Source organism: Notothenia rossii (assembly GCF_949606895.1).
Source record: "Notothenia rossii genome assembly, chromosome: 11".
NCBI lineage: Eukaryota > Metazoa > Chordata > Actinopteri > Perciformes > Nototheniidae > Notothenia > Notothenia rossii.
In genome coordinates this window covers 11692048-11706639 of record NC_136910.1, presented here as the reverse complement: position 1 = coordinate 11706639, position 14592 = coordinate 11692048, and the positions used below count along the sequence as shown (strand labels likewise).

Genomic DNA, 14592 nt, shown 5'->3' with positions numbered 1-14592 from the left:
GAAAAAATAAGAAAATACAACGGTTTGCTGAAGCGATATCTCACCTTACTCAAACAAGACGGGAAGGAGGAACGACATATTACTTTAACATACCTGAAGACACGGGGTTGGCCAAAGGAGAAGAAAAGGGTGGCATGTCCATTGATAAAATAAAAAACGAGGTAGTACAACACCTCCCTAAGCGTTAACGTAAGAATGCAGAGTACATTATGAGTAAATTAATCACGGGTACAGATGGATGGACCCCCGCGGGGGAATTTGTAGAAAAGGGTACAGCTGTAAAAGGTTCACACATCTTAGATTTAATTAAACATCTATCCTCGTATAAAACAAATGTCCATGAGCCTAAATGCTGGCGGGGTTTTTTAAATAGTCTGAATGAGCTCAACATTCCTTTATCAGCTTTTCAAAACCTACACGCTCGTGAAGAATATCGTATAATCAAAGGGGGCGAACTAAATGGAGAAAATAGGCCCAAAAGAAGAAGAAGAAGAAGAAGAAGAAGAAGAAGAAAAGGAAATAATAAATCATCTCCTACGACCCTCAGCTGGGAGGTGTCAGGAACCCCAGACCCCGCAGAGGAGGAAGAACCTCCGAGTGCCCCACTTAACAAGAAAATAATAAGGAAAGATAGAAAATTAAGCCCCAGCCGGTTACATTTCACCCCCTAAAGTTGTATTGTATTTTTGTTCTCCTAATAAAGACAGAGTCACCTGAATTAATTTTGTCTCCAGACCTTTTTATTTTCTACATTTTGTAACAATCTTTAAATATTTGTAGAGAACAAACACTGTGGTTAAAGTTAGTGTCTTTATGACTTCTCTCACACCGATGGTATTTTTTCACAAAATTCGTTACAGCAGCATCATTTTTTATCACATCACCTTGATACAGAGATAACACATTTTCGTAAGACAACCCAGACGCTCTTTTACATAGGTAGAAAACACAATGCTGACCACAGGCTGTAGAAAGGACATTCTGAAGCTGCTGGTTGTGGTGTAAAATAGTTTTACATTGTTTTTCTAGAAATTGGAGGATGCTTTCGGGTAATGACTAAAATCGGGAGGAAAGCCAAAATAATAATAAAAAACCCTCCCCATGTCGTCCTCCTCTAAAGTCACTGCTAACCAGTGTTCTCCCGGCATGTGGGAGGGGTGGGTGTTTACAATCATTCATGAATACAGGGTATCTAAATAATTGTTTTAATTGGGGTAGCTGATCTGACGCCCACACCCTACCAAAAGAGTCCTTGTTCGAAATCCTCTCGGTCAATACTCAGAGGTAAGTCTTTCATGTGTCTCCCTGTAGCCGTAAACATGTTGTAAAACTCTCTGACTGAAGACCCCCGGATAAATTGAGGTTGGAATGCTTTGTCCGGTACTTGTCTACCGTCCTGACACAAAGCCAGATATTCCATATCGTTATGAAGGAAATTAAAAGGTGAACGCGTTCTCCTTCCGGTGAAGGCTTCGTGATTTACCATACCCAATACTATGTATTTAGGTATGTTACCCAGAAAGAGATTTTCTTGGTTGCATATTCTGGAATTCACCGGGATACTGTATGTTTTGATATTCACGCGAGGTAAAGGATAGAGGGCGTTGCCCCTCATCAGAGCCGCAGCATGACCTAAACGCACGGCAGGTGAAATGGTGGCTTTCTTGATAAAAAGTGAGGCCCCCAGTATTTTTAGACGGTATGTAGAGTCATTTGCACACATGAGAGTAAACACATCGTTAGATATGGTGAGCTTGATTCTCAAATCTACAGAGTTCAGGAGAAGCCTCTCGCTGAAAATGTCTTTATAAAATAAACCGGCAGTGAACTGAGTTTTTAAAGTAGAATCAGAGTAATTCAATAGCGTTTCAATCATCGCTCTGTAAGGATGAGTCGAGCTGGACTGAGAAAGCAGCCTGTCCCCTAGAATAACGTCGCATTGACTAAAAATTGTATTCAGAGGATAATTAACGAGGGCCACGGGGGCATCAGCTGCCAGATTAGTCCCATCGGCGTTGGTTATTTTGATCCTGAGATACATCAAGGTGTCATTCATATCAAGGTATTTATCCCCGTCCCCGGGAATGAAAAATTCAATGGGTCCTTCCTCTGTAATGGCTGCAGACAACGGAAGGACCTCTGTGTAGTGTTTTTCATCGATAGAAAGCTGCGTCATGGGGGGCGAAAATAAATCCAGCTCTGCCATGCTGCATTCAGCAGATTTGTGATGTAAAAGAGCCATATTTAACACTCTAAAATATATCTCTCCCCAATACGTTCCTTCTTCGGGGGTGTTTTTTCCCTAATGATTTTCTCTTGGCTGAGTGCTTCCCCTTTTTAACGCCTGCCGGAACCCGTTTTCCTGGGGGTCTCTTCCAGGCCCTTCTTGCTAAAACCATCAGACCTCCTGCTCCTTCTTGAGAGCGTGATCTGATTGGCGGCCATATTTATGGACCGCCTTACTGATAACATCTAATGCAATATTTTTGGCCGCCGATTTCAGATGAGGTTTAGCTATGGCAAACCCCTTTCTCACCAGAGGTGCTACAAAACGAAATAATCTCGAGAATATAGAACCAATACCTCGGCCGTACATAACAGGTGTTCCATAAAAACCAGGAAATGACCCCCCAGCTTGATTTTCATAGTAACTCACAAAACGTTGTGGATCGTGATGAATCATCGTTTTGCAAAAGATTGCCCGGCTTTTGAAGGTCGGAAATGAAGTTTCACTACACTCTTACCGTGGGTAAACTTTATCGGTTCGTTCTGATCGGCAAGTAATACGCAGGACTAAAATACTGGGTGAGGGTGTCGCCGAATGTTCCTTTTATATCTACGGTTCTCAGGAGAGGAGCAAAAGCGTCACCTACCCACTGGTGACTGACCACGTTATGGCCCGTCTACACTACAGGCATCAAATCAAAATCTTGAAGCTGGGCGTGTCTGAAGCTTGGCGATTTTTTGCGAGCAACGCGACCAACAACCAATCACATGAATCTCCCGCCCCCGACATACAAAGCAATAGCAATGTTAAAACGAAGTAAACTGGATATAAACTCTCCAAACAGGCGAAAAACCTACCAGTTTCACCCACTGTCTCTGCCACCTCCCTCCGTGCCTGGTTCTTCCGGTTTGTATCCCAGTAAATAGTTCTGGTCGTAAAGAACCGGGTGATTTGCTACCTTAATATCTCGTTTGGAATATGAGGAAATGAACTGCGGTCTGGCTCTCCCAGCTTGCACGCGGTTTGATTGGCTGCGCTTGCACTGGCGGGATTTGCATAAACGGGATTTGGCTGATGCCAAGCATCGAGCCTCAAAAGTTGAACATTGTTCAACTTTTGATGCCGATAGACGCTCGTGATGCTTGCAAAGCCATGCCATGCTCCCCACAATGCAGTTCGGCGAAGATTAAAAATCTTCTACGTCACCCCATTCAAGTGAATGGGCGAAGCGTTGAAAGCATTTTTCGATGCCTGTAGTGTAGACGTGCCGTTACTATAGCAGTAGAGATGACGGTACGTCTACACTACAGGCATCAAAAAATGCTTTCAACGCTTCGCCCATTCACTTGAATGGGGTGACGTAGAAGATTTTTAATCTTCGCCGAACTGCATTGTGGGGAGCATGGCATGGCTTTGCAAGCATCACGAGCATCTATCGGCATCAAAAGTTGAACAATGTTCAACTTTTGAGGCTCGATGCTTGGCATCAGCCAATCAAATCCCGTTTATGCAAATCCCGCCAGTGCAAGCGCAGCCAATCAAACCGCGTGCAAGCTGGGAGAGCCAGACCGCAGTTCATTTCCTCATATTCCAAACAAGATATTACGGTAGCAAATCACCCGGTTCTTTACGACCGGAACTATTTACCGGGATACAAACCGGAGGAACCAGGCATGGAGGGAGGTGGCAGAGACAGTGGGTGAAACTGATAGTTTTTTCGCCTGTTTGGAGAGTTTATATCCAGTTTACTTCGTTTTAACATTGCTATTGCTTTGTATGTCGGGGGCGGGATATTCATGTGATTGGTTGCTCGCAAAAAATCGCCAAGCTTCAGACACGCCCAGCTTCAAGATTTTTTCATGCCTGTAGTGTAGACGGGCCGTACGCCTGCATTTATATCCGCGGGGTAGGCTGCTGATTTTTCATCAAATTTGAGCCACTGGTCTGGTTTTATTCCAAGCATATAAGCAACGGGCTTTGAAAGCGAAAACGATATTGTCCACCTCCCTGAAATTCAATTTTCCTGTGAATTGGACTATAGTACAAATATACATCAGAGTAACTTTTCGTGAAGCAGGACTCCAGTTCCGCCTTGAGCTGATTTATGCTACTATAGTAACCTCCTCGAAACATTTGAAGCTTTACCTTGCTCACTATCTCGGGGGCTTTTGATTTCTTTATCCATTCAAAATAGGCTGCTTCTAAAGGTATGTTATACCAGGTGTGGGGGTATGACATTTCTTTCATGGCGACCTGCCACGAACCATCCAAGTGTAAAGGTTGTGCTAGGTTTACCCGATAACTAGAGCTTGTATTGTTTTGAAATACATCAAGGCTGGCATTGGACGGCAGCGTAATGTAGAACCCTTCATTTATCTCCATGGCTGTAATGAAGGACTGAGCGTTGAGTCTGTTTGTTTTTATACATCTTTGATTTCGCCAGCATCAACCCAGCTGTTGAATTTCTCGGGCCAGTTCTTCCAGCATACAAACATTTGTTTTTTCCCTCTCATCACACGCCTTTTCAGAATTTTCTCCACTTGAAAAGCCTTGTCACTAGATACCTTCACTTTTTGTAACTCTTTCTCATAAAAATTCCCCTTGATCTCTTCTCCATCATACTCTTTGAGTTTGTAAACAGGTGGCTGACGAAGTATGCCTTCAGACACCGCAAATAATTTGTCCGTATAACTCTGCTCATATTTTTTATCAAAGACCCCTCTCAATTTGGATATTCTTACAAGCTCCCCCTCCTTAAAGTTAATTTTCGTAGCAGCTTTTTTACGATGGCTAGAGGGGGTATACAGGTTACGAAACATTTGGGCCGCATTTTCCTTGGTCATTCTGCAGTGATGTCATTTTAATACTTCGATGATAACTATTATTGTAACTTTCCATTAGTTCAGATAAGACGTCTATATATCTATGAGTGTTTTTAGCTGTAAAATACCTCCACATTTTAGTTTTCAGCGTACGGTTAAGTCTCTCTACCACACACGCCTTCACTGGCTGTTGCATAATGTGCAATACCTCGTTTCTTCAATAACGCTTGAATTTTTTTGTTAAAGAATTCTTTCCCTGCGTCTGTTTGTATCTTTTTAGGAATCTGACTGTGTGTTAAAATTGTATCAAAGGCTTTGGCAACCTCTATACCAGTCTTCTTCTTTAATGCCTGAGCATAGGCTTTTTTCGAGAATACATCTACGACTGTTAACAAATAATTAAAACCATCATTATGTTTGGACAGCGACTACATATCGCAAAGATCAGCTTGAAATTGTTGCAGCGGTCTGAGTACGAAAACTCTGTTTCTTACAAAATGCACCCTAGACGGTTTATGCAAAGTATATGCATCCTACTCAGATAAAAATTATCTGACTTTCTCTACATTTAATTATTTACCCGTTTCAATCTGTACAGCTCTATGGAGTTTGTCAACGCCCCCTAAACTCCCTGGATTACAAGGAGTGTAATACACCCTTTGCATGACACGTTTCTCAGGCATGTTCCCTGTTACCGCCCCAGTGAGGTAATGAGTAAAACAGTTTTTCTTACAACACATTTTATTGATTTGTCACATATATCAAAAAACATTTTCTCCAAGCAGAGAATAAAAACAATTTAAATAAAAAAAAAAAAGTGATTGTTAGGAAGGACACACTAGATCAAGTAAAAATAAAAATGAAACAAATAAAATAAAATAAAAAACATTTATTACAAAAAGCATCAAACTCTTCCTATCGTTGCCAAAAGTCCCAGGCTGCTGTTATATTCTTCATCTGGGTCTCGTCGTTCGTGACTTAGCTCATTAGGATAAGTAGGGAGAGGTGTGACCTGTCACACCATCTTTCACTTTTCATGCATACTAATGTCATTGAAACAGTATCATTAATACTACTTGCAAGACATGTCTCTGAAGTGTTTGGCTCGAAATACTAAACAGATCATTGCAGCATCCCATAAACCCCTCTGTTTCAGCCCTGTTTCAAAAGTGCTGATTCTCTGTCTGTTACTTTAGATCAGGGGTCTCAAACTCAAGGCCCGGGGGCCAATTCCGGCCCGTGACTTCATTTTATTTGGCCCGCAAGAGCTTGCAAAGAGTATAATATGTTTATTATACGGTTACATGCCACTTTACAGAAGAATGTTGCCCATAAACTAGATGTCCCACAATGCATCTCGTTTTGTGACATGCGCACTGAAGAGACTTGCAATTATTTGGGATATTTGGGATATTTGGGATTACCTTGGTTGGTTGTTGGCTAATGGTTACACAAACCAACAAATCGTTATGACATAAAGTGGCCAAAATCTGATCAGCTCATTTTCAGACAGGTTTTTTCAGAGAGCCCCTTTGCTCTACATCAGGGATGGGGAACCTCCGGCCCCCGGGCCGCATACGGCCCGCGAGACAATTTGGTACGGCCCTCGAGGTAATTTATAAACACAGGCAAAAAAGAAAAAAAATTGAAAAATCTAGACCGCAAAAGAATGAGACAAGTGAGTGCCTGTTTTTCCTAGCCAAGGTCAGGGTCCTTGAACACATCACGAGCCTAACGTGTCATCACGTTGTATATGTCTCGTCCGTCTCGTCTGATAGGGGTGCAGTTCTGAGAGAGAGCACCAGAACGCCACTCCGGCACTTCCAGAAATTGCAGTACCCATAAGGAGCCATACATATGCCGCAGTTTTTGCGTGGCTGTGTCTTTAGTTGTAAGCCCAGTCGCGGTCTGTTCATCTGTCACACTGATCATACAGTCAATAACTTTGTTGTTATTAGCATCTGGTTAGCTAGCTATGCTAACAAATATAAGAAGCTTTTCTACAACCAGTGAGGTAAAGGCACATCTTTATATGATCATTATAGTTATAAAAAAAATAAGAGAATAAAGTAAACCGGTATAAAATACTATATGACAGTAAAAAAAGTTGTTATTAATAAACAAGAATACAGTTTGAAAGGAGTGATTTGTAAAATATCCATAAAGAAAAATAAATATGCTTACAGTTCTGTTTCATATATGGATGTTGAAAGATGTATCCATAGATCTCTTAATGTTGCTCTCAAAGTGCACCAGATTGATGCTTTTGACTTCAACATTTAAAAAATACATTTGCACACATCTTGTGTCCATATCTTTCTGTTTTGGTGGTCATGCCACAACTGTGCATATGAATGCATACGCGAGTCATGGTAAGATATCTGGATTAAAACGTTTCTTTTTCTGTACACAGCATGAAAGAAAGGTGAAATGAATGGGCTGTGATTTTAGTATTTTTAAGCAGAAGTCAATAACTTGTACGGCCCTCGAAGGATATTGTAAAAATTGAAATGGCCCTTGAGACGATAAAGGTTCCCCACCCCTGCTCTACATAATGATATTGGTGAGATTCAAAAACATATTCATTTTATGTTGATTGTCACTCATTTGGAAATTCAATAACTGGTATATATTTATAGTTCTTTAATTTGTGCCTTGTCTGTGCAGCCATGCTTCAGCTGAAAGTCACAGACAACCCGCACTGTGCCAAAGAAACGCGCTTTGTAAAGACAGTCTGCCTGCCACAACGTCCCTTTGACAACGGCACGGAGTGTGTGATCTCAGGGTGGGGGGTGACTGAAACATGTACTGTAAGTATCACCGGCACTGTGAACTACACACTGCAGAACACTACATCATTATTTAAGATTGTCAGGGGTTGGACATGTTGTTTTGTATTTAGTCAAAAGGAATTTCAGTCCATTTGATATGAAATAAAGCATCTGAATCTACGCAGATAAAGTAGTTTTGTGAGCATGAAACAAACAAAAAAAGAACATCCCAACAGCCAGTTAAAAGTTAAATGTTTGGAACTTTGGCAGCTCATGGATATTCATCGAATTCACCTAGTCCTACAGTATATCACACATTTACATCGGAAAACAAGGTAATGTATTTCTACATGGTCATTTTAAAGTGTGTCATGCCAAGTATTATTGAATTGACTGACAAATAACTTCAAAATCACACATGGATCACCAGAATTCTTTTTTCTCATTTGCCTCTCAGTGCTTCCATCGATACCCAAATATAGCACTTAATGATAATAAAAAATAGAAGGTTGGTGGAGGGATTACAGTGTATTTAATGCAAGTGTTTCTATTCAACTCATAAAGTAACCCTAGGAACACGTGCATGCAGATGGTCTTTCACCTGCACTAGGTTTTCTGGTTTTATTGGTTGATTTTCTTGTTCTTACTCCTTATATACATCTCGTCATTTAAACCCAAATTGTATATTATGGGTCCAATCGTGTCCTAATATAAAGGGCAGCAGATGGGATGAATTGAGTCCAGGAATGACCTTATTGTATCCATGAATTGTTACCTCCCCTATCCACATATGACAGGGAGGAGAACATGTTGTTCTTGCATAAGGTTCAGAAAGTCGTCTACCCTTAAACACACAAAGATATAACCTTTTTTTTTTGTCCCTGCAGGTTGACTCGCTCAACGCCATAGATACCAGTAAAATACTTCTACCTATACAGACAAAAAAATACATTTTAAATACTTACTGCTGAGTTTAATTCTGATTGGTCATAAAGGGTAATTTGCTGACAAAGAGGTTAAATAAATAAATAATAAAATAATAAAGAGTTTAAAGTTGCCGTGCAAATATAGGCATGTAGGACGAGGTTAAATAAATGAAACCATGGTGCACAACAAGCGAGCCATTTCGACATAATCGAGCTAGCTAAACATTGACCAGTGTGTGGGATGAGTTGGACATCAAGGGTTTTAGGATTAAAGTCTACATAATGCTCTCGATCCTCAGTCTTCTTCACGGCTCTGAGAGTTAAACACAGCACCATGCTGACTGCAGGGGCCCTGCTCATATGCCTGAGTGCACTGAGTGTTCACGGACAACATGACCTAACGGTAAATTTCTCAACATCTTATAAAGAGGATGATTTCATTTTGAAGGAAACGTGCTGATCTCTTCTTTCCTGTGCTTTTGTCATTCCAGCTTGATGATATGTGTAAGAATCTTTTCTACGGTTGATGCTGTGACACATTTCATCTTCGTATCTGTGACACTTACTGATTTCTATATTACACTTAGCCGCCAGTTGTGATTGAAGCTAAAATTGTTATTTGTTATTCTTTTTGAAAACTATTTTATCTATATTGTTGATATTTTATTGTGTTAAGCAACTTTAAGTGTTCCAACACCATCCAGAACGTGTTATCAAAAGTTTTCTCCGCTTTAATTTAATAGATGATTTATTTAGATAAAAGTCTGTTCATTTTGTTGCGACACCCCAGTGTTTAATCAGCTCTGTGTCCTTGGCAGACGTGGACTATGGATATGATTACACCCCCGACACCCCCAACACTTTTTTTGATGAAGGCGACTGGTTGTATGACCTAATGGAGGAGTCCAGTAAGCGACCCTGGACAATTATACATTACCAATTGTACATGTGTCTCCATCTTACCTCTAAACTCAATAACTCATTCTTTATCCTTCCATTTCCAGATATTTGTGATCCAAACCCTTGCAACAATGCTGGCTCGTGCCAAAGTAAATCCGATACAGAGTTCACATGCTACTGTCTTGAGCCTTACATAGGGAAGAGGTGTCAAAAAGGTGGGGATTTTGTAAAAAGCAATGCTGATTTGAATTCTCAGTTACTATTCTGACGGTATCAAGTGTGTCAATCCATTTTGATGGGCTATAAAACGTACAGTAGTCTCTTTCATGGACTTTAAAGCTTTCAGCAGTATCTCAATGTTTATACATGACGTTCACACATGGCTAATCTATACCTTTGTTAACTTTTTTTTGTATATATAGTGAGAAATGTTTGTGAGAACGTCAAATGTGGTCGTGGTGGTAACTGTGTCCTGAATCTAAAGAATCCCCCGTATTATGAGTGCAAGTGCAGACCTCCCTACCACGGTACCAACTGCAATTTATGTGAGTATCCCAAAGCCCATCTTTCACTAAATGTAATTTTAGTTTAGTTACATTGTTTAAGCTACATGAGGGTTGCTTTTGCGAACCATTACATTGTTTGTGTCTGTATCAGTGCCAAGTTCTGTCTGTGAACCCAATCCGTGCCAGAATGGAGGATCTTGCAGCAAAGGGAACCGCCGCTTACGATGCATCTGTCCCGATGGATATACTGGGAGGTTCTGTGAAATTGGTAAAGACTTTTAAAAATAAAATAAAACATAAAGTGATCAATATCTTTTACCACAACTTTGTCCTTTTCTATATTTTGTGTTATACATTGTACTTTTTTAAAGACTGTATTTGTGTTTTCATCAATATTCTTGTGTAATTGTTTGAGAGTTGGAGCTTTCTTTACATTTTCTTACCACCCAATCTTCTTGTGTAGCTCCGACTGACTGTTATGAGGGAAATGGAGAGACATACAGGGGAGTAGTCAGCATGGCAGAGGGGCAGGAGTGCCTGGACTGGCATTCCTATTTCATTGTTTCAAACGGGGAAGATCCTTTTACCATGTACTCAGACTTTACTGGACTGGAACAGAACAACCACTGCAGGTATAGTCAAATTAATCTACATAAAAAAAGAATGTGAAATATATACTAATAATTGTATCATGTATTTAAATATGGCATCTGGGAAATAATTATTCTATTTACACTAAGCAGAGAAATTGGACATTTTCAGTTAATATATAATGTTAATTCTAAATCCACAACTTTCTAATTCATCACCCATAGCTTTAGATTATATATTTTTTTTTTCAGAATCTAAAACTCCATATAATCTTGTCATGTAATACATTTTAAATGTACCATCAGTACTTCAATACTATTCTAATATCTCTTCAAATATACTTTTTTTGTAAAAGGATGTAAACTAATACAATTAAAAGTATCACTTTTTGAACAGTAATTATTATGTATTCTATATTTAAGGAACCCAGATGGGGATGACAAGCCTTGGTGTTTTACTAAACAGGATAGTAAACTGCAGTGGGAGTACTGCAATGTCAAGAAGTGCTCAGATGGAGGTAATCTGTCACACACAAACACACACACACACACACACACACACACACACACACACACACACACACACACACACACACACACACACACACACACACACACACACACACACACACACACACACACACACACACACACACACACACACACACACACACACACACACACACACACACACACACAGTATATACAGTATGTCCTGTCTTCCTGCACAATGCTCACTCTTCTCTGATGTACCTCTCAGACACTGCTCCACCCACACCACTAACACCAGTTCCAGGCTCTACCCAGTTCTCTCAGTGTGGGAAATCCCCGCCTGTTCGCAATAGCAGAATTTTTGGGGGTAAAAAGGCCCTCCCGGGCGCCCATCCCTGGCAGGCATCGTTGCAGATCAGAAAGAAAGGCTCCACCGCGGAGTTCAGTCACTATTGTGGTGGGATCCTCCTCTCTTCCTGCTGGGTGCTCACTGCTGCACACTGCATGTGGGTTTGGCATTTCATTTGTTTGCTATTTCCAATGTGTTAGAAAAATATCACTCGTCACCGGCTTGAGCTTCAAAATCAGGATACATGTATTTATTATCCTTGCAAGAATGGAAGTAGTCATCACATAGAGCATTTGGTACAACTAGTTCCTGAACAGTGTCCTTCACAAGCATATATACAAGAGAGGGAGTTACACAGTCACAAGATGCAGGAATACCGGTTCAAACCAGTATTCAATGTTTAGTTTAGATCCATGTCAGAAATGTTCATGCTCTATCTATCTCCATAGAGGCTGAATCATCATGTTAATCGTTGTCACATATAGCTATCAAATGCCTAAAACAGTGTGTCCTGACGCTCTTCTAGGTAATCATGCATCCTGTCACGTACACAGCTACGTAGGGCCTTTGTTATCATGTGCTACTCTGATACCGGAAGAGTACATTCAGTATTTTCCCAACACAATGTCTTCTACAAGCCTACTTATATATTGATTGATTTTTTCAGTGAATCTAATATGGATTACCAAGTGGTGCTGGGAGGAGTGAACATAAAAAAACAGGAGGACATGGACCAGACCATCCCAGTTATACAAACCATTGTTCATGAGAACTACAGGGACACTCCCGAAGCTCTATACAACGACATTGGTTTGTAACACATATCAAATATAGTAGTTTTTCTAATGTGCATATTTTAATGTATATACTTATTTCCTGTGTAGCTCTGCTGAAGCTCCAAGTTACGGACAGCCCTTACTGTGCAAAGGAAACCCTCTTTGTGAAGGCGGTGTGTTTACCGGACCAGACCTTCCCGGCTGGAAAGGAGTGTGTGATCTCTGGATGGGGAGCCACTGAAACCAGTAATAAACTCTTTATAAGAAGTCCTTTAATGTTAGATAAACAGATTATTTGGTACAATTATACTTCAGTATCGCATATCCATAAAGTTAAGGGACTTGCAAGAACACAATGGTCAAAACTGATACTTCTAGTCTTTAGTCTCTAGTTAGGAATACACTTTAAGAAAAATGAGTCCTACATTTTCCATAAGGCAACAGGATAACAACAATTATTAGACCGTTTTTAAATTATAGGCTGAAACTAACATTTCAAAAATCATTTTAATACCAGTGCTTTTCACACTGTGTTCATTGAGAAAAGGTACTTTAGTTCTGTGTCTGTTTGTTTCCCACCATCATTTAAATTCCCTTTAACCTCCCCTTTTAGAGAGGATAAGCAGCCAGCTGTTGAACGCTCGAGTTCTCCTGATCTCAGATGAGAAATGCAAAAAGCTTGATGCCTACAGAAGTGTTTTGGACAGCAGCATGTTCTGTGCCGGCACTCTGCAGGGCGGCGTTGACTCCTGTCAGGTGTGTATGTTTATAAATGCGAAGTATCAATGTGTCAATGCATGCAAGGTGCTCATGAAAGAGATGGCTACCTTCAAAGCTATAGGTATTACATCTAAAATGTCTTAAAAAGGAGCGAAGGTAACATAATTATACTCCATCCATACTTGAAGGTAACATAATTATAGATACCTTTATTGGCATCAGTCATATTAAACTTGTTTCAGATGCATGGATCCTTTCCTCTGTGGCCTTCTTCAGGAAATATTCTCAATTTGCTGTTTTTACCTCTACAGGGCGACTCAGGCGGACCCTTGGTGTGTGAGAAAAATGGCACACAGTACATCAGCGGTGTGGTGAGCTGGGGAGTGGGCTGTGCCGAGAAAAACAAGCCTGGTGTCTACGCCAGCGTCCAAGCATTTACCGACTGGATCAAAAACAAAATGGAATGATGACTATAACAGTTCAATAAATACTGTGGTGTTTGCCATTGGCTCTAAGATTTGTTCTTTTGGAAAGAAAAACAGATGACACTCCAATTTGCCTTGAAAAAAAGGTTTATTTGATCAGTGATAAAACCAAGCATTTACTCCCAGCCCAGCTTTGAGTTAAAATGGGCATTGATACAAACTCACGAAGCTGAACCTGCCAGACAAAATGTAGATCAGACATCATTCCAGTAGGCCTTAACGTCTTTATCACTGAGGCTCGCTCAAAGTGCACTCGATGAGCAGACTGTGTAAGAAAACTGAATGTTTTCCACGGCTGCCAAAAGGTGTGTGCCTTGCTTATATGAACTTGTTGTCCATATCTAAAGATAAATGGAAAAAAAACAGTTGAAAAAAATCTTCTGCAGTGCTGGCAATCTCTGGTAGAGCTTCATTATCTTCTAATCACACTCAATATAAACAAAAATCAAACTTTCCATTTCAAACATGATCACTTTTGTTCTGTTTTGGTATTTCTGATGTTTTTGCTGCTGTTGAATGTGTTCCTTCGGAGGTGATTTAACCCATGCAGAAGTTTTGATCAAATGTCAAAAAACACCTTGCAATTCATCTAAAAATGAAGTTTCTTTCTTTGCTCACCACATGCATTGACCATCCTTTAAACTTGACAAGTCCTTTCCTTATTCAACATGCTTATCCCTTCCGTCACTTTCACTTCATTTTGCAGTTCTTGTTGCACCTACAGTTCTCCGTTTGACTTTGGTGTGGGGTCTCATGTAACTACAGTGAACAAAAATATAAACGCAACACTTTTGTTTTTGCTCCCATTTTTCATGAGATGAACTCAAAGATCTAAAACATTTTCTATATACATAAAATAACCATTTCTCTCCAATATTGTTCACAAATCTGAACAAATCTGTGATAGTGAGCACTTCTCCTTTGCCGAGATAATCCATCCCACCTCACAGGTGTGGCATATCAAGATGCTGATTAGACAGCATGATTATTGCACAGTTGTGTTTTAGGCTGGCCACAATAAAAGGCCA

The 14592-nt window shown here is 40.2% G+C and overlaps 1 protein-coding gene across 1 annotated transcript; it reads left to right on the top strand.

Annotated features, from left to right (window-relative positions):
* Nucleotides 1-7837: 7837 nt before the first annotated feature.
* LOC307024576 (hyaluronan-binding protein 2-like) lies at nucleotides 7838-13582 on the top strand. The gene is made up of 14 exons (XM_079658833.1): nucleotides 7838-7859; nucleotides 9046-9149; nucleotides 9238-9250; nucleotides 9565-9654; nucleotides 9751-9861; nucleotides 10069-10191; nucleotides 10304-10420; nucleotides 10616-10784; nucleotides 11166-11260; nucleotides 11503-11740; nucleotides 12251-12393; nucleotides 12468-12605; nucleotides 12973-13115; nucleotides 13391-13582. The coding sequence occupies exons 1-14, from the start codon at nucleotides 7853-7855 to the stop codon at nucleotides 13544-13546; spliced, it is 1647 nt and encodes a 548-aa protein (XP_079514959.1). The 5' UTR covers nucleotides 7838-7852; the 3' UTR covers nucleotides 13547-13582.
* The last annotated feature ends 1010 nt before the right edge of the window (nucleotides 13583-14592 follow it).

Bases quoted from the DNA above. Each gene is read 5' to 3' on its own strand.
- LOC307024576 (XM_079658833.1), top strand. The intron at 10,192-10,303 runs GTGAGTATCCCA...TGTCTGTATCAG, and splicing joins CGGTACCAACTGCAATTTAT to TGCCAAGTTCTGTCTGTGAA. The intron at 11,261-11,502 runs GTAATCTGTCAC...TGTACCTCTCAG, and splicing joins CAAGAAGTGCTCAGATGGAG to ACACTGCTCCACCCACACCA.